This window comes from Stegodyphus dumicola, chromosome 9, assembly GCF_044657685.1.
Source record: "Stegodyphus dumicola isolate Sdum_Otavi_A_Nest chromosome 9, ASM4465768v1".
NCBI lineage: Eukaryota > Metazoa > Arthropoda > Arachnida > Araneae > Eresidae > Stegodyphus > Stegodyphus dumicola.
The window spans coordinates 58,296,815-58,318,995 of record NC_140776.1 but is presented as its reverse complement, the minus strand read 5'-3'; the positions used below and the strand labels follow the sequence as shown (position 1 = coordinate 58,318,995).

Genomic DNA, 22,181 nt, shown 5'->3' with positions numbered 1-22,181 from the left:
TGAACAATGATGACGAGCTGAAAGAAACTGTTTCCAACTGGTTGAAGACACAGGTGGCAAATTTCTATGAAGAAGGTATACAAAAACTTGTGCCACGCTATGACAAATGCCTGCAATATTTCGGCAGTTATGTGGAAAAGTAGTTTAATAGTTGTTGAATTTTGTGCAATGAATAACTTTTCTATAGCTGTACACAATTTACTTTTATTACCAAACGGAACTTACTTTCTGGATGTACATTGTATTAATTTTGTTTAGTTCCTTTTTGATTAATATGCATATTAATGTCGGGAAGGTTTCTGTAGATAAGGGTTTCTAAAATGCATTGGTTTCTAAATTAACTTTTAAAAAAATTTAATTTAATACTAAACTTTACATTGCTTATTTCTCAAAATACTTCATTATTAGTATTTTCCTTTAGACCTTTAATTTTTAATTGCTAATTACTCAAGGTACCACTTAGTTGGTATTTCTTTTTGGACATTCTTCACTATGCATTTACTTTTGGTTTTGACTTTTACCCTTGCTTGCATGAATGATGAAACACAAATTGAATGATTGAAGAGCTAGGTTTGGAGGCAACTCCCCTTGATAAGTCTGTCTCCTGCCTGCTCAACAGTCATTCACTTATGCATTAAAAAAATTTTTTTTTAGATTAATTTTAATTTGCTAAATTGGTGATTTTATTTTCATGTTTTGGTTTTTGGGTTACAACCTTGATTACACTTGATTTATTTGACACTTGATTTGCTTATGCTATCTGAATTTAAATGATATTGTAGATTAGTTCCAAAATTAAATCTTTTATATGTTTGCACATTATTTTAACTTAAAATTTGCTTTTTTATGTATATACATAATTGTTAAATTTAAAATCAAGAAATATATTTTTACAATCATAAAAATATTCCTTTAAAATTCTTTATTCATTCAGTAAGCTTGTAATCATTTTTATCAAACATAGCCCTGAATTACATATCAAACAAAATTTTGGAAGACAAATCTGTTTCACTAAAATATGCCTTATTCCACTTGAAATGAAAACTAAAAGTACCAAATTCAATCAAAAAAGATAATTTACTTTTTAGCCCATGAAGATTAAATAAGTTCATTCTTCAGATGGAAATTATTTAAACATACGACAAATGTTTTAAAAAGATGCTATATTGTCTTTTAGAAATAGGCAAAACTAAAAGAATAGCCATTTTAATTTTGCAGTCTCTGATCTAGGCAGCTCAGTGTATGGAAAAGGAGTTCAGTTCCATTCTTTTGTGTTCCTGGCCAACAAAAAAAGAAAACTGGTGATGTTATTTGAAATCAAATCTATTATAGGCAAATATTGCTTTCTCTCTGTGCCACTTTATTTTTATGTCTGCCCAAATAAAATATATTTTACCCTTAACTTCATTGATTATCCAAATGCATAAGCATATTTAAAAGAAGTGCAAAACCATTTCACTGCAGTCCAGCATATAAAAATAATGAACCGAATTATTGCTTATATACACTCACTTCCAAAAGTTAAGCACCAAGAAAAAAATGCTCATTTCCGGAAGGCAATCAGAATTTAAGAGGATGCAATTCGCTGCAGAGGTAGATGGAAGTATGCAAATATGCTGGGTAATAGCCAATCATGCTTTCGTGTCAAGAAATATGCAAAAAAGGCAGTCTTATAAGAAGCCAGCTTTATGAAGGGTTACAGAAGTTGATTGTAAGTGCTGATAGAAGGTGTTTAAAACTTTCATACAATTTGTTTTCAAGACATACCTGTTTCTATGACTTCCAGAAGACTAATGGAAGATTCTGAGTGCTGGCGTGCTGTGGGGTGCATTGAAGCAGGACAGTCGATCAGAAATGTTGCTCTTTTCTTCAGCATTCATCATTCTGTAATTTCACGTTTATGGAAACTACACAGACAGTTGTCCAAAGGCCCATAGCCGGTCGCCCAAGGGTTACAACCCCCGTGGAAGATCGATAATTTGCTATTACAGCCAAGCGGAATCACACAGCGACCTCCACACATGTGACATCTATGGTTACAGCGTCCATTGGTAAGGCGATATCTGCAGCTACTGTACGCCAAAGATTACATATGAGTGGACTGTATGCCCAGGTACTTGAGTTTGTGTTCCTCTATCCAATCAAGAGGGGCACGATTACAGTGGTGCCAGGAACATGTCAAATGGAATGTGTCTGACTGGGGCAATGAGTCAAGATTTGCTCTGGAGCCAGAGGACAAGCGTATAAGGATATGGCGTGAACAACGAACATGCAATCAGAACCAAAACATTACCAAACATCATGCATTCCGAGGCAGAAGCATTATGGTGTGGGCAGGGATTTCGTTAGGACAGCACACCGACCTGAACATCTTTAAACGGGGTTTTTTGACGACTGTCCGGTATCGAGATGAAGTCCTACAACCCACTGTGACATTGTATGCTTCAGCAATTGGCCCTACTTTTGCTTTAATGGACGATAACGCACGTCACCATAAAGCTTACATTGTCGATGACTACCTGGAGAGTGAAGGGATTGTGCATATGGCATGGCCAGCATATTCGCTCGACCTTAAGCCCATTGAAAAACTTTGGGATGCTCTCGAGTGCTATATCTTCACGCTTCCCACCTCCAGCCACTCTTATTGAGCTGGAAACTACTCTACAAGAAGAATGGGAATTGCTTAATTCTGCGGTGGTAGACCACCTAACTGAAAGCATGGTCACAAGGTGCAAACTTTGTATAAAGATGAGCGGAAGATCACATGCCCTATTAATGTCCTTTTTTCTTTCATTTTATGCTGTTTATTTTCACTTTATACATAATTCTGTTTAAGTCTCCAGTACGTCATTATCTGATAACTTTTGCATTTTACATCTTCATGCTTAACTTTTGGAAGTGAATGTATTATGCTGTAATTCTTAAATCAAAATTATATAAAAAAAGTGTCAAGTAATCAGCAGAAAGAGACATCGTACATATTAGAGATAAATTTACCTATGCTAATTGCAGAAAAACAACAATGTTAGTTAATCTCTTGTAAAAATATCATTAAATTTTTTGACATCACTCAAAGGCAATGTAGACAGTCTATTACTCAGTTATTTAGAAAATGTGAAAAATATAATAAAATATTAGTACTTCTGGAATGGCCTTGGTGAGAAAGTGTATTTGATATGTTTCTCCATTGGTAAGAAACAAACAGTTACTGTTCTGCACATGTGCAAGAAACAAATGGTTAACAATCTATCTAGTTTTCCATTTTTGCATTGTGTCAATATAATGGGTTTTCATTGCAAAAAAAAATATGTATAATGCTTACTATTTTCAATCTTCCATCAATGGAATAAGAAGCTATAGTTGGTGTTTGAGGTATTATTAGCAGCAATTGTTGAACTATAGCCACCAGAAAGAGTAGATAAAAAATTAACTTTTTGGAATGTTTACACAAATACATGAACATGCATGCATGCACATATTTAATAAATTGCTAACAAAACTGTATTAAATAAAATAGAATTTTCCAGCATGTTGATATATGTTGTTTTAAATAAATTCCTTACATAATTTCATCAATACAATAATTAATGTGTATATTAAATACGTTTTGTTAAATTATGTTGTTATTTTAAATAAATTGCTGACAAAATTGTATTAACTATATAAATACAAATTTATAATAAATAATTTGGGTCATACAGATACTGAATGAGTTGCCAGTTTATCATGTACCGTAATAGATTTTGTTTTCATGGATATTTACAAACATTTGGCAGCAAATTACACTAAGCCTGAATTGTGCCAATGCCATTTTTTCTTGCTGACGCTGCTACAGATAGCAAGTACCAAAATATTTATGTCCCCCCTCGTACAGCAGTTCGCACGACATGGCAGAAAATTATTGCACAGCTGAAGTTCAAATTCTAGTATAAAAGATGCACCCACTTCCTGTTGCAGACATTATTGTGAATTAAAGTTATAATTTTGAAATAAAGTACATAATTACCTATAGTTGACCATCATACCACAGGAGTTATCTAGGCCTCGAGGTGATAGATCAGCTGCCCAATTCAAACGCCATAATACTGCTCCATTTCTTAAATGAAAATGTGCTGAGAAAAATAAATAAATAATTAAAAAAATACTTCTAATTTAAAAAAGAAACTATGTGATTTAAAGTTTTTTTTTCTTTAATAGTATACTTAAGTAATTAACACTAGAACTTCAAATATCAAACTATTATGGTGATTACAAATTTTATTTTTTAAACTAGATTTCTAATATTATACCTAGTTCTCAAAGTAGTATTTTCTATAATACAACTCAATGGATACTTAAAAAATAGCAATCCATTTTCATAATTTAAACATGATATAAATTATTGGAATCGCTTCAAATTAACCTATAAGATAGCAGTTTAAAAAATTATTACTGTAAAATGAACACACAGTTTAAAATATTTGCTGTCTCTTATGTTAGATTTGCAAATGGCTTGAAATTATATATATAATGATATTGCATAACTCTACTGTTAATTAAAATTATAATGTAATAAATACTATTATTAAATCACATGCATTTTTGTATATAAATCAATCCTTAGAATAAAAGCTTTATTAAACAGTACAGTATTTAATACATTATAATTTCACATAACAGCAGTATTATGCAATATTACTACAAGTCTAAAAGGATCTGTCTTATTTTCAGATTTCCACCTTTATGAAGATTCATTTTACAATGTTGTGAATTTTTGTAAATATTTTCCATCAACTTATTTGATCCCATGGTTGTTTTTGTGCAACTGTAGTGATATTTCCTATTATCTATTTATTTGTTTAATTTTTGCATTTTATTTTTATTCCAAATTTATATTTACATTAAGACACAATAACACGCCAAACAATTACTAATTCAAAAGTCAAACAACAAAAATCAGCGTTATATTTTCAAATTTTCACAGGACTGGTTTCGATGGTTTTACCAAACCACCATTCTCAGCTGCAAAAATGCAAATGAACGAGATAGGATATAACAATTAGCTAAGATAAGAAAGCCTGGACAGAAAATAAGCTAGTGGCGCCATCTGTTGATGAAACCAGAACTAAAACATAATTTCTTTAAAGGCCGAAGGCAAAGATGGATTGGAATTAGGATCGTTAACTAGAACAGATTTGTTCTGGTTTCATCAACAGATGGCGCCACTAGCTTATTTCCTGTCCAGGCTTTCTTATTTTATCTAATCATTATATTCTATCTTGTTCATTTGCGTTTTTGCAGCTGAGGATGGTGGTTCGGTAAAACCATCGAAACTAGTCCTGTGAAAATTTGAAAATATAACGGTGATTTTTGGTGTTTGACTTTTGAATTATATTTACATACCCCAAAAATAATTATAGTCAATGAATTACTTAATTTCAGGCAATGCATGAAAACAAGCCAGATTAGCATTACCCAATAAAAAGTGGTGAAATGGTTTTTGATATGCAAATCAAGGTGTTTCGTGGCAGTGAATTAAGTGCTTTGCATTACGTGAATATCCGAGTGAGCTTCTGTAATACGACAATTGAGTTAGTGTGTAAATGCTCAAAACAATTTATTATGGCTCTGAAGTATCAAAGAATCTGTGAAGGGGCGAATTATCAACTGTTTAGAAGCAAGACAGACAATCATAAATGCAATAAGGTGTGCGAACATTTCAAAACAGTCTGTTTTCTATGGAAACACTTTCTGAACTCTGGAACTATTGTAAGCATGCCTGAACGCATATAAGCAAAATGTACACTGCTAGGACAACAGCTTGAGTTTGGCCAATGACAATCCAGATAAGGGTCACCATTAACTCCACCCACATGAGTGATGTCACATTTCTGACGCCTTGCCTGAGCCGACATTTGTTTACATTCTGCTATTCAGCCTTAGGAAGTGCGTTGTTTGAATGAAAACCATTTTTACACTGCAATGTAAATTTGTTCTAGTGATACAATTTTTTAAATTTTCCTTTAAAGTATTTTTTCCTTACTGTTCCAGAAGAATATAAATTTATGTCTGAAACATTACAAAATTTCGCTCTATATGCATGAGTGTGTATACACACGCATGCACACATACACATATTTTCACTACATAATCATATGTAAATTATATTTATCAATATGCGTGTGTATGCATATAAATATGAGTGAGTGTGTGTGTATGCGTGTATTCATTTTTCAGAATGTCAGATTTGTAGCAAATAATCTAGAAAGCTTTTTTCTCTTAATTTTTCACATCTCCACATACTGTTTTTAAATAATTAAGATGATTGTATTCATATTTAATATTTCTGCACAACTTGATTTATCATTTAAAAATGCATTTATTTAATTTTGGATAAAGTGAGTTAATTCCAGTAACATATGATTTTTAATAACAGAATAATTTCTCTAAAGAAGTTTTTGTTCATTTTTATAATTCCTTTATAAGATTTACTTAATAATAAATTAATAATTACTTTTAAAAGTTTACTTAATAATATTAGAAATAATTAATCTGTTACTCCTTACACATCTCTTAAATATGTCAACAGAAAATTTTCATTCAACAGCTTTATAAATTTATTTTATGCAGTATTTTAATTTAATAAGAACTAGTGTTGATAAGTGAATTTCCATTGGTTTCTTTATACATTTAGTTTAGAATTCAGTTTTCAGTGCATGTAATTATTTTCCTTTAAGGCCCTCCATACACAGCCCAACAGCGGCTGAGCGGTAAAGTGACTGGAACACTGATAGTTCGATCCGAGTTTGATTCCAATTGGACAGGCTGGCTGCATGAGCACTTATCTTGGTTTTCCACATGTGTAATATGGATATGAGAGTTTTTCTCTTAGAAAATCCTCCACAAAGACATCCTTCCCACATAGACCTTGCATGCTTTCCATAATCAAACAAACCAAACCAACCTTTCCAGCGAAACAGCTCCTCAAAAGAAATTCTTCATATCTGTCTAGCAAATGACATTCGTTAACCCGCGGGAAGGCGTGTGGGGTGTATCATACCCCAACCCTACATAAAAGTGGAATATTCCTAACTTGTGAAACTGAAATTCTGTGCTGCTTTCAGTAGCTGAGTTTCTAGTTGTGGTTGACTTTCAGAACCACTTTTTCTTTGCCTGCGCGTTTCAGAAAAAGATTTATCGGTATTTTGTTGGAACTGGGGTATGACACACCCCACGTGCCTGTCCGTGTAAGTGCTTTTCTGACTGAATATTTAGATCAGAAATTTATTTCTAGAGTGTAACAGTAAATATTTCTACTCGCAAGTGATTTTAAAGTATTTGACATTAAATTCTTAAAAATTTCTACCTGCATTATGGTAAAAAGAATGAGTTTCTATGAACTGGAGATGCAACGCATGCGAGATTTATTAGAAATATTTGAAAGCGATGAAGATTGCATTTCGAAAACTGAAGATGAAACTAAGAATATTTTCTACAATGTTTTGGTTTCGAAAAAGATAAAACATTAATTCCTGATGTTCCTAAAAAAGGAAAAACTATTCTTATGCTTTATATAACGATCATTATAACATTATAACATTATATAACGATCATACTATAGATGATACTATTGGAGAAAATAAAACGTTAGGAATTATACGTTTTAATAATATGACTAAAGGAGCAGTGGATATGGGGGATGAAATGTCAGCCAATTATTCAATTGCCAAAATAACAAGAAGGTGGCCAATGGTAATTTTCTTTCCTGCACTGAATGTTGCTGTAATAAATGCTTGAATTATATTACATTCAACTACTAATCCACCAACAAGAAACAGAAGTCTGTTTTTGAAGGACTTAGAATTACAATTAATGAAAAAAAGTATTGAACAAAGATCAGAGATTAATACTTTTCCAAGAAACTGACGTACTGCATGCAAAACAAAAGCAGAAGTTTCGATGAAGAATTAAAACGAATACATGAAATTAGAAACAACTAAGTATGAAAGACGTGTTAAATTTTTTGCCCTCGCGCCAAGGACAGAAGAACGTGAATGCAATGTTTAAAATGTGAAAACATTCTGTGCCAAGAACACATGAATGTATTTCGTTCAAAGTGTGAAGAAATAAAAAAAGCATGGTGTATTAGAGATGCAATGAAACTTAGAGGCATGATGTTTATTATTTTCATTTATCTTAATTTTAACTCTAAGATTATTTCGGAAATTAATTTTTTGAAACCCAATTATTATTAACTTATTTATAATACACGAGAAAAAAAAAACAGTTTTAAAACTAAATAATACTATTTTATTGTATTTTAAATATTGGGGTATGTGATACCCCACGCGCCCGTTCTAGTAAGTTTTCTTGGTGCGCCTTCCGCCGAGTTAATGTAATAAATTGTCATCATACACACTAATTCAAACTCTGAAGTTGTTACTAATTATGCTTACAGAAACAAAGTACTTAATACCAGATTTTGTAGATTAATTTGCATTTTCAGAAATAGTTAAATAAATTTCTGACCTTTAATAAATACAGTGAACCCTCTCTAAGATGACCACCAGCAGTTCTACATGATTTTAATTTTGTGTAGAGCTTGTCATTTCAAAGAGAAGATGTTCAGTACCAGAATTTGCATATTGAGGAGAAGTAGTCAGTTTCAGAAGTGATCACAAAGAAAAGGTTTACTGTGTTAAAATGGATAATCTGTTCCTAACTTTTTTTGCAGGGTTTGAATTGGTTTATGTGATTTATGGCAATGCCTCAACGGCTATCTGTCTAAGCAGAGGGGTGCCTTCAGGGAGGACTTTCTAAGGGAAACTGGCTTGTATACACGTTACACATGGAGGAAACCACGAAAACGTCTATGCAGCCAGCCTCCGTTCGTGGGATTCGAACTTCAGACCGAACTACCAGTGTTCAGCAACTTTACCGCTTGATGCTGGTGGGCCCCTTTTTTTGCAGGGAAGGAAGTGTTTTGTAAGTGTAGGACATAACATATCTAAATAGTCCACGTTAAGATTCAATCTAGGAAATGAATAACGATGAAGCTGAAATTAAAATTGTATAAATTTGAATATCATGCATGTAATGTTAATCCCAAATTTAGTTTCCTGTGATGTGATTTTTTTAATGTAAAGATCAGGCTCTGGTATATTGATATATATTAACATTAAATATAGCATGAAGTCTTATATCTGAGTATAATATTGAAAAAAGTTCGACATATGAGAAAATAAATATATGTTTTCTTCACGTTATGGAATATTCATCCCTGACTTAAAAAAACATGAAGTTACACAGTTTCAAATCCACCAGAAAAGTGTATGATAGTCTCAAGTTTGACAAAAGATCCTTTGCTCAAATAATAAAGGCTTTGAGGAATATAGATGCTAATTAGAAATGTGTGCTAAATACGAGGCTATTGGCATCCACAAAAATGCAGTGTATTAATTTAGGTTCTTACATATTATCCCTTTGATGTAAGTAGCATGATTTAGTGCCTTTGGTTTAGTGATTTTTTTTTGCCCTTGGTTTGGTTTGGTTTGGTTTGGTTTATTTAATTATTCAAAGCACTCGAGTGCTATCTGCTTAACAGGAGGGATGCTCTCGTGGAGGACATTCAAAGGGAAACTGGCTCTTAAACATATTACACCTGAGAAAACCATGAATCCGCCCATGCAGCCAGCACATTCGGCAAGATTTGAACCCTGAACTGAATATCTAGTATTCAGCGACTTTACCACTTGGGTGTTGGTGGTCTGGCCCTCTGTCCTATTAAACTAAAATTCATCTATATTTATAAAAGGCCTATCAGAAAAATGCTCACACTTTAATAATAAAAGAAAACTCTTCTGCTTTAGTATTGAACTTAATTTTAAGTTAATTAAATCATACATATCAAAGGCTATGCTAGGTTTAATAATAAAATTCCTGAATATGTACCTGTACAGTTACTTAGACTGCTCAGTCACAGTGGTAGCCATTAACAGCTAGACATATAAGCACAGTACTGAGCAGTTATTTGAACAATGTTTAGTCGATGTGTCTGAGGCGACTGCTGCACATTCTGCCATAATATTTTTGATGAAAGACCTCTAGCCTAACTGATTTCTTGTACTACACAATATACCTCAAAGTCATCAAAATCAATTTTGGTTCACTGTCATGTGTTACATGTATGTGAGAGTACCAACATATTAAGGAAATATCATACTACATATTACAAAGATAATTCAACTTTGAAACGGATATACAGATATCATCTGTTAAAGTCTCTATGTATTTTTCTGACAGATCCTGTATGGGAAGTTGTACTTTTCATTAGTTCCACCTATTAATTAAATTAGGGGTGTTACTGTACAGAATATCTATGAAACTAAACTGATAAACTTTCATATCCGTTCATTTGTTTGCTTTTCATATATTTATTTAATAGTTTTATTTTTTATGTTGCTTTACATGACGCCAATTTAAACATAAGAAAGCAGAGAACAAAAGAAATTCACACTGAAACTAAATTTAAAATTAGTCTGAAGATTACTGATGTAAAATAAATAGTGGCTAATTTATCAAAATTACATAAGAAGGCAAATAAATAATTAGCATATTCAGATATTTATTATAAGTAAAAATTTTTTACTCTTAACAGTAAAAATGCATGCATTACAATGTAATTAATTTATTACTTGCAACCACCTCAATAGATCTCATCAAATTTTTAAAATGTGCCAAACTCTAGCAACCATGCTCATAACAATCCTTTAATTAGATATGGCAATGTCGCCATTTTTGTATACATTCTTTGTGTTGTATTTCAAGTTTCAAAATTTTTTATGAACAAATTGTGATATTTTTTGCCTTAATTTTAAAATATGCTCTTTGGAATTTATCAACAATGGAAAAAAACTATGGTGGAAACAAATACAAAATACAAAATTTTGCCAAAAAATTTCTAAAAGAAACAAAAAGGAAATGCATTTATTTGGTAGATAGCCGATGCTGCTGAAGTTTGTGCGATGCCAAATCTCTGAAATTATTTAATTTATTTTCAAGCAAAAACAAACCGCTTGGGGAAAAGAATAGGGCAAAATAATTACAGAAAGATTTAGAGATGAATGTGTTTTATTTCCTTATTTAATAGTTAAAATTTATATTTCAAATTACTAAAATATGTTTTCTTTACATAATTTGATAATGTTAGCCAACCTATGATTGGTATCAATAATTTGAATATCTATTTAAGAAAAGTTGTAAAAACCATCAACTTGCACTCAATGAATAATTTTTAACTTTGCATGTGTTAAATCCAAATTGAGCTAAGGTGGTTGTGTTAATACGTAAGTATCATTAATTTTACAAGTACACTGTATTCTTTTATATACTGTAATATTTAGTTTGTGCTGAAATTATGTAGCGGCAATAATTTTACTTAAGAGAGAAATTTTTCAATATTACAAGTTTACATTTTGGTTAATTTTTTTTTTAAGTGATAAAAAGCAGCATGTTAAAAGTTGGAGTTCTTAAATTTTGTAATAGTACTAAGTATTATATTTTAAATTACTCGATGACTAATCCAGAAATAAATAATTTAATTCTGTATACTCAAAGAAAATCATTTCTGACTGGTATAAAAATCAGAATTTTGAAAAAGTAGTAGAAAAATCATTAAAAATACTTATTTTTAAAACTCTAATGCAATAAAAACAGGTTAGCATGAAATGTCTGAGTAAAAGATAACTTGTGTTCAGTATGTATATACAGTCATTCTTATGTAAATAAATGTTACATGATTTCTTAGACCTCTGCTTTTCAAACTCTATCTATTAATCCGAGAATTTGATTATTTCAATAATAAATGAATAAGTTTTAATAAATGTATTATAGACGTCAATATATTTGTTTTCTGTAACATATACTTTGAACATTTTAATTAAATAATTTTTCATCAATAAAGTGTGAATATATTTTACCTATGATGAAGAGAAATTAACATTTAAAAAAGGAATTATAGACTGAAAGTATTTTGTAAAAAAAGATATTGGAAAAGGAAATTATTGCAATTCATACAACTTGTAAATAAATGTAATAATTAGTATCATATTGTTCTTATTAAGAATGGATATTAAAATATTGTTGACAGCTTAGTGGAACTCGTATTAAATAGTTACAGTGCCATCTTTGTCCAATGTATTTATTACAAGATAATGAAATATAATCTGGATTTTAATTCAAAACTCTTTTCACATATCCTTAAAAGCCCAATTTTAACTGGTACTTTTCTGTTATCGGGACAGGATTCAGACATGTAATGTATATATCCACAAGTGGTTTTGGTTTCATTTTAGTTTAGTATGGCAAAGTACACTAGGTCTATCTGCCTGTGGAAAGGGATACCTTTGTGGAGGACTTTCTAAAGGAAACTGGCTGGAATACACTTTACAAATGGGGAAAACCACGAAAACGCCTATGAAGCCAAACAGCTTCCCTGGAGTCGAACTCTGTGTTCAAAGATTTTACCACTCTGCCACTGCAGGAGCCTATGCACATGTGTATACACACACATAACATGAATACATACATGCATACATACACCTATACATTTCTGAATCTGGTTTCGAAAATAGAAGAGTGCCTTTTAACCATATATCTTACAGTCTTGATTGATTTTATGTACTGTCATCAATAATACATCTTATTACAGTCAAAAGTCATTAATTCGGACACCCATAATCCGGACCTCAAAGCTAAAAACTTTCTGCGCATGCGCTGCATTGACGCATGCACATAGGCATTTAAGCGTGTGCATAAGACCTTTACGACTGCTCATTTGCGTGTGCACAAGCGCAGAATACGTTTTCGCTGCGCGTTTAATGTATAACGAACGGTATAAGCTAAAATTATCTAATTGTCTATTTCAGTTAATGTTGATGATTGCGTTGTTCCTTAATCTTCAAATTGAATCCAGCTTATTATTTTTTGCAGACTGTAAGAGCAATTTTATAAAAGTAAGCTTGAACTTTCGATTATGTCAAATAGAATTTCCGATGCTGGAGCTCCCAAAGGATCTACAAAAACGAAAGTATGTTTCGATGTCCATCAAACAAAAAGTGGAATTGCTCCAAAAAATGGATAAAGGCATATCCTTTGTTTATCTAACCGTTCCGAAATCTCTTTATCAATTTCACGCTGCTCTGCGCGGGAGGGGGGGGGGAACGTAGCGGCGCGCAATGAACTGGAAGTTGATCTGTCAACACTATCGTTATCTTCAGGGCAGATGTTTTTATTTTATTCGGCTTATAATTCCTTATTAAATGTAGTATTTCATCTCGATGTACTTCGTCTTTGATGTGATTTAAATCAAATTTCTCGTCATTATAAATATCACGAATACAAATCAAATAGTTTTCTGGTTGCAATTTTCTAATTTCGGCTATGCATAATGTATGCTTTACGCATGTGCGCGTTGAAAGAAATGTTTAATAAAGTAAACAAATAAATATTAAGCTTTTTTTTGTAAATTTTGATACCCTTTAGATCATAATTGCTCATTATTTTATAAATTACAGTTTCATATTTTTAATTTTATAATTTCTGCATGCCATCTTACCAGATTTAAACTGATGATCTATAATCCGGAAAAATCGATAATCCGGAATCACCGAAGTCCCGACGAGTCCGGATTAAAGACTTTTGACTGTACATACATCAGTAATGCATCTTATTATCATTAACTTCTTACTAACAATTCAATTTTAATTGCCATGAGTTGATGTATCACTCTCTCTCTATATATAAATAAGTTGTTTCAATATAAAGATCACAATATAAGTTACATAGCATATATACAATAATTATTTATTACTCATACATATAATGTATAAAATCAGGCAGTAAATTGTAAAAGTATACTTTTAATGAAATTGGAAATAAATGAAAATATAATAATTTGCATGTCATTACATTTTTTAAATGCACAAACTTCACAGTTAAAAATACATACTAATGTAAGAAAATCAATATTAAATGCTTTTTCTCAAAAAAAAAAAAAAAAAAAAAAAAGTCAGTTCAAGACATATTTTATCAAGTCCAACCATCAGTGGAACTCCAGGTAATCAGTCTTTAAAACGAGAAAATGTAAAATTTGAAATACAACTTTAAGTTATTTTTTTAATTCATTCCGTTTGGCTTATGTAAGTTTTACTGTATTTAACTAGATGTAAAGAACTATAAACACACATTCACACAATTTACATGAAGGTTTGTTTCCTGGAAATAAAATTATACTTATTAGATTCAATTCAGCGTTACACCTTAGAACACGTAATGATACCTCATTGTTAGGCATTTTCGACAGTTTTGAAATATCTTAACTGGTAACATGTCATACTAAATTCAGTTCTTGCTAAATTATGTTCAGCATCATTAAGCATTTACAGTTTTATAGCTAAATTAGATTTCAGTAGGTCTATTACACTAAACACTTACAGTTATTCAGTATTATTTTCTTTAGATTTCAGAAACACAATGAACTTCCTTTCTAAGAATGCATACTGAACAACGAAAATTCCAAATATGATATATACTTTACCAGAACCATAATGCCAGTTAATAGTTATTTAATCTTCATAGATAAGCATATCCAACAATCTTGAAATATCAGAGCTGGTAGCATATCTTAAATATATTCAGTTCTTATTAAGTAACATGTTCATCATTTCACTTCAGTAGTTTCACAGCTAAATTACATTTCATTATGTTCATTAGAGTGAACACTCTTTTTCATCTTTATACTCTTTACGTTCTAATAATGAAGTTTATTTCTAAGAAAGCATATTGAATCCAGTAAAGCATTTTGATTTCCTAATCAAAGCACAGTTAATAATGCTGTAAATATTCAGATGAAATGTCTTTTGAGGATTTCTTGACATACACTATAACAATTCATTGCAATAGTTACTGGTGGCATTTTGATACAAAATATTTACTGTATTAATTACCGACACAAAATAGCACTTGGATTCACTAACTTAACATTAACTTGGTTTAATTCCCGCAAGTACATTTTATATATTAGATGATTTAAGTCATTATCACTTAAAAGTTTCTGATTATCAATATGCAGAATAATTTGTAAACCACACTTTACATGCATCTTCCAGCCATCAGTAACTTTCATCTGACTAGATCTAATTTTGTATTGGAACAGTAGAGTAATCCTTAATATTCCGAAACAAACATCTGTATATAAAAATCGTTATATACAGATATATATGCATATTAATAAACACTTTTATTCTGAAAAACTAAGTGCACATTCAAAGAACGCACTTCGTAACTCCGAACAGTAGAATGTAAACAAACGTCAGAAATATGACATCACTCATGTGGGTGGAGATTGTCATTGGCTAAACTCAAGCCGTTGTCCTAGCAGTGTACATTTTGCTTATATGCTGCCTGGACAAAGTTGTAATATACGCATATTAATAAACACTTTTATTCTGAAAAACTAAGTGCACATTCAAAGAACGCACTTCGTAACTCCAAACAGTAGAATGTAAACAAACGTCAGAAATATGACATCACTCATGTGGGTGGAGATTGTCATTGGCCAAACTCAAGCCGTTGTCCTAGCAGTGTACATTTTGCTTATATGCTGCCTGGACAAAGTTGTAAATAAATAGCAACTGATTCTTAAGATTGATGTCTAGCTATAACCACCAATTGTAACAGGAACATAAATAACTTTTACTGCTTGGCAGTTAAGTTCATAGCTTGCAGCAACCACTGAACTGCTGTATCATAGAAATTCTATAAAAGGCTTAACTGAAAATACTTTAATTTCAGTAAACCAAAGGTATGTGTTTCACTGCTTGAGTAACAAAAGAGGGATCACTTTAATTGGTGCAAAGAACAGTAGAACTGGATTTAATACCAATTGCCCCTTGTTCTGTTTATTGATGAATTGAGATTTAGTTTAACAACTGATTCTAAACATGTTTACATTTGGAGGAGTCAAGAACATGAAATCTTACTTCAAACATTATAAAACAAGACCATTTCAGTGATGGAGGTGTTACAGTATGGATAGGAATTGATGGATGTATGCCTCTACATGTTTTCAAAGCAGATCGGTGTCTGGTTAGACAGATCAAGATGTTTTAGAAACTTATGTAACACTTTTCAGAGGTGCATATGGATCTGATTTCTTATTTTTGAATAATAATGCTTATGTACACAGAACAAATCTCATTGACAAATTCCTTGACAATAAGCAAATCCATGGCTAGCAAAAATCTCTTGATCTTAATAAAGAACTTACAGAACAACCATGAAAAAACAGTTGCAGGATGACATCCTCTTCCAAGAGAAGTTATTGCTATGAAGACTGCATTTCTGGAAGAGTGGAATAATTCCCCATCCTGTGGTTAAAGACATTCTTGCCTACATGAAGACATGTTGCAATATGTGCGAACAAGTCAGAAGAGATCACATTCTATATTAAATTCATAAGTCCTGACTTTTTTCAGAGTAACCCCTTTTTTTTGGTGGGGGGGACTCACTTTCTAACATATTATTACCATTTTTATTGTTTCATGCTACAGTTTTTTTATCACATGCATTATTCCAAATAAATTAATAAAATTATAGTTTACAGTTTCTGAGAAATCGTGATTTCATGCATGTAAAAATAATTTTGGACATAAGTGTATAATTAAACTTGTGGTCACATGCTTTTTATATAAACACTGATTTTTTGTATAGCAGTATTCTTAATTTTTTTTTTTTTTTCCATTCATGGCCTCTATTTAACATTTAAGAAATTTTCCTGATCTCAGATATTAAATGTATTATAAAGGTATAAAAGAAATATTTCCTCTAAACAGTTTATTTCTTTGGTAAACTAATACATATGAAAAGATGTTGTTTTAGGATTTGTTTCAAGTAGGCGAAAATAAATGAAGGAAAACCGCATTTTAATGAGACCAAAGTGTTCGCCTTTTTGATGCGTAAATCTTGGAGCATTATTTTATACTGCTGGATGCAAAGCATCTTCTTGAACGATATTTGAATTACATAAGTGCTTCAAGTTCGAAGAGTTGTTTTTTTCACATAAGTATATGGTAGTGAATGGCAGGAGGACATGTAAAGCCATTTCAGAAATTGCGAGAAATTCAATTCTGGCTCTGATCCAGAATTGAGTCAAGGAATTTTGTAGAAACTGGGATTTCGAGTCATAGCTCAGCACTTAATAACTAGTCTTGGGCTTTATATTACATGTGAATCAATAAGGTTTTTGAATCAAGGATAACTTTTTTATGTACATAAGTCAAAATTCAATACAAAGTATTTTCAAAAATGTGTTTTTAAAGTAACTTGTAATAATTTTTGCAATTAAAGTTTTACAATCTTTTTCTTTTCAAGTATAAAATTACTGGTAATCAAAAACATTTTGAATAAATCATTTCAAACCCTACATTCAAAATGTTAATCTTTTTGATAAAACCTCTCAATTTTATCACTCGAGCTAAATATACTGCTATCACTTCCATGAAAAGAAAAGTTGAGGTCGTTTATTTTCACAAAAATATCTGACAAATAGCAAAGCTTTGATACCTATAAGTCATTCTGAAAAAGGGCAACAAGATCAGAATTTTATTTGGTTAAAAATAATAATTTCATCTTTTAATGATACTAATAATCTCTATAAACTTCATTTTTTTGACAGTAATCTTACTTCTGCATGTAATAATAAACTTTTGTATTTGACACCCATATTTTATGGCTGTTGTGGGCATGACTTTCAATAAAGTTTATAATTTTGACAGCATCCTGAAACACATCACTAAAATTCTGTTGCTAATTTTTTTTTGCCCCCTGCATGGGGCTCTCAATTGATGTGGAAGCGTATGAAAATTACATGATCATTACCAGCAGCTTTACCAAATGATTTAAAACTGAATTTTTCAACTATCATCACCTATGTACCATATGTGCATAACCCCCCCCCCCAAATGTTCAATTCTAAACCTTCAGTTTTAAAAAAGTTGACAACTTTACTATACATATCTTTCTCTCTCATATGTTCTTGCAAATGATGGCAAAATAACAATTCGCTATAGATGTTTTCTTCATAAATGTATCTGACTTATACTAACAATGGAGCTATTTTTCAAATATCAATTATTTCATTCAAATGAATTGTAAATTTTGGGCTTTCTTTAAGTCTAGTTATATTTTGCTTAAATTAATCATTACTGATTTCAGAAATTTATTGGCAACAGCGTCGTCTGACAAAGAAAATTTCTGAATTACATTATAATACGTATTTACTTTCATGAAGTAGTTGTAACATTTTAATAGCAGTGGGTAATACAAAATCTTCTCCAACAATGTATGTTTTTTCATTTTAAACAATAAGATATGAAACTTTGTATGACACAAGTAAATATTTTTCGCTAACAGTCAAATTTTTCTTTATTTGAAGCTTTTACTAATCACTCAAAATATTTTTTTGGGGGTTTATTAACACAAAGACTGTTTGGATTTAACAGGCCTTTTTAGTTTTGATGGTTTCATACTCTGCAAATTAAATAAAGCCAAAATATTACTGAAGATTAAATAAAATGGTTTTTCATTACTATCACAGTTATTGAAAATAAAGACAAATTGAAGAAATGTCTCGTTTTTCACATTTTACACACTTTTTTCACATTTTAGATGCCTCTTTTTGACTACTAGACCCAGTGTCATTTTACCTTTGTTACTCAAGTTCAACCCGTTGCACATGTATGAGAAATATTTTTATTCTAAAACAAAAATAAATTCTCACATAATAATCATCTAATGTACTGTACTTTTGTGGCATGTTTTGATTCTGAAACAACTTTATACTCAAATTACAATTAAACAATGCTATTATGATGTGCTTACTGGTACTTTTTACTTCCTTGTATGAAGTAAAGGAAGTAATGTACTTGCAAAAAATTTCAGGTATCATATTTCAATGAAATATCTATTTTGACCGCTCTTGTTTTTGCATGTTTTTGCATGACATCTATACATGTGGACAGAATAAAGGACTCTTTTTTTCCAAAATTGATTCAAAAGAGATTCTTTTTTGTGACGTCTGAATGTATCTTGCATAACTAAAAATTTTTTATGAATTTAATTAATCTGCAGGCAATAGTTGTAAATTATCAACAATTAAAAAATGGCTAAGACTAATGAGGCTACCGTTTGTTTGCAATTGGAACTGTTAGTTGAATAGTGAATCAAATATGCTGGTGCACCAACATCAGTGTCTTTTTGCATAACATGACCGAAAGTTAACTTTCAATTTTGTGCACCGCAAATATTGTCTTCCTGCCCACTGGCTAAATTGCTTTTTTTTTTCATTAATTTTAATTGTAAAAAAAAATCTGCATCTTTGCTTTCAGTTTTTTATGTATTTTGCAATTTTTAATGAAGATTATACTTTATAGCTCAACTTCACCAGTATTACAGTTCTATAATTGCACTAATGTAATATACCAAACTAAAGATAATGACTACTGTTTCTTTAATCTCATGTACCTAAAGTCAATTTTCGTGCCTAACACTCTGCTTTACAGCCTCCTTAGGAATCGTGACACATAGTTTAAGAAATGATGTACATAGAATTGCAGATTTTGCAATTCTGAATTCATCATCATTTAAATGGCTAAAACAGCTCAACTAGAATGTGAGATAGAGCAAAAATGCTTTTGATGGGCCTTGGTGATAATTTTTATTGCAGAATTGTTGACATTTGGCAATTTCTAATTAACTATCTGGAAGTTTCAGGGGAAAACATTTTTGTAGCTCTAAGAGTGATTTCCCTGAATGCGATTAACAATTATTCAGGTAGCTATGCACATGACATAGTTTTAACAACAAATGACACCATTTTTGCATGAGTTTTTTATTGTATTCCAAGTTCCAACGGTTTTAATCACGAAATCATGATACTTCTTGTTTCAAACTGAAATTTTAAATATGTGCATGCTAGATACTTATAATGTAAAAAACTGTGGTGGCCTTTTTGTAAGGATACAGTATTTTGCCATAAAATCATTAAGAGAACAACTGCTTTGAAACTTTTCTCAAAGAGACTACCACAAGAAAAGAAACAAAAACCCAGTTGTAAATAGATTTATTAATTTTTTTGGAATAAATACTTAGTTAAAATATAAGCTATTTATATATGCAATAAATAATTTACTGCATTTATAAGCCATAATTCTTTTTCTTCTGTGAAATTCACCAAACTGTGCCAGGGTGGTTGCATAAATACAACTCCAACAGAGTATGAGATAGTTATTAATTTGTTCTCCTTATTTCAGACAAACGGATGTTCAAAGCATTAGATAAATTGTACTTTCTAATTTATTAGGGGAATGATATCGGTAATTTATGATATTTCTCGAGTACTAAAATGATTGCCTAATATACTCATTCTTGTTGAATTATTTACACCTATTTATTTTGTATTATTAGTAACCCTAAGAAGCACAACGACCTTTATTCAGTCATGAGATGTTTTGCTACTTATGCTGTTTAACCCTTTTAGAGGCAGTATTTTGCATGAATTGTAACTTAGAACCCAAAACTGAGAAAGAACTAATTAAGAACCCAAAACTGTGGCTTAGAAAAAATCTAGAGTGAAATCCAGAATTTTAGGGCTGTTATATATTTTGCACCACTGCCTCTGGAAGACATTTTTTCCCCATCTAACTGCCAATTGTTAATTTTTGTTTTTTAATCTTTTTTTTTGCATACTTTTGACACGTGTCTATAAGAATAGATGTTTGAATATAGCTATGTATGTCTAAAGTTAAAAAAGCTCTAAAATTTCTCCAGAAATTAAAAATTTTTAGAAATAAAATTGATCTTTTTAGGCATTTTGATGATACTACCCAGCTGAACATAATTATGTAAAATATTTGTAAAAAGCTTTTGAAAGTCATTTAAATTCAGCGTTGCTATTTTATCAAAAAATTTAGCAAACATAACACAGCATGCCCAAACCGTATCATGCTGTAACTGAAACTAGTATAATGCTACACAGAAATGTAACTCAAGCTGAAAAATGAAACATTATGACTCAGGTAAAAAAATTAAAGTTTCATTTTTAAAATTATTACATTTTATGCTTTAGATAATATTATAAAACAAAACATGCTTCCTACTATGATACCAAGACCCTCCCCCCCACATTTGATCATCAGGCCCTGTAAGGACCCTTTTTTAATTTTTTGTAAGTATAATTTATAATATATCATTTTTATTCAGGAAGAGAAGCCATTAAACGACTTTATTATTTGATACACCTCAAAGGCCTTGTTTTGATTTTCAGTCATCTTTTCAACTTTTTGATAAATAAGGTAGTGTATATAATTTTGCTCATGTCTTATGATTGTGATTTTGGGGAACTATGGATTTTATTGGACAGCCACAGTGCACTACAACATCTTGGTCGCTGGTCCTCTGCAAATGATGAAACCAGCGTATCTATTCTGTTCAAACTGAAGAAGATCACTCAGACTCACGATCTCCACCTTCAATAGATCCCATCACATGTTAACATTAGTGGTAATAAGGTTGCTGATAGACTGGCCAAAGAGAGTAGTGAGAATGAAATGGTCACTGGCTCTTCGCTTCTTACCAAGAACTTTATACTCAAATGAAAGATCTAAATTTAATATGGCGTATTCCACCCACACACCAATGGTACACAGGAACATCCTCTGGTTCTCTGATGGAAATCAAATGTGACCGTGGCTCCCAGACTGCTCTGGCTAGACTAACAAGTGGCCACCTTAAATGTCTTACCTTTGATAGTGCCAAAAAAATCCACCCTGCTTGTAAAAAATGCTATGACCATCTGGCTTCACCAGATCACTTACTGGGTTACATCAGACTTTCTAAGGGGGACTTAACATAAGATCCCCTTATTGTTATTGATTTTTTGGCGGTCAACAACCTTCAGGAGCTGATCTAACATATGTCAGATCTTTTGAGGATAAGCAACAATAACAACATATAATTTTGCTCAGGAAGAATATATCTCCAATAGAGGTAAGTACCAACACACCTTGAAGCCTTTTCCCCCTCGATTGTCAGGCCCATGGGCCCTATGGAACCAGCAGAAGTTTTTCAACATTTTGACACCAGAT

At 31.3% G+C, this 22,181-nt stretch overlaps 1 protein-coding gene across 7 annotated transcripts in view; it reads right to left on the bottom strand.

Moving 5' to 3' along the window:
• The window catches only part of LOC118192245 (malonyl-CoA decarboxylase, mitochondrial-like), a 90,648-nt gene that overhangs the window by 10,977 nt on the left and 57,490 nt on the right, over positions 1–22,181 (bottom strand). For all 7 annotated transcript variants that reach the window (XM_085823491.1, XM_085823488.1, XM_085823492.1 and 4 more), the window contains one exon: positions 4,007–4,112. In XM_085823491.1, the coding sequence (XP_085679617.1) occupies positions 4,007–4,112 (106 nt within the window). The remainder of the gene's footprint in view (positions 1–4,006; positions 4,113–22,181) is intronic.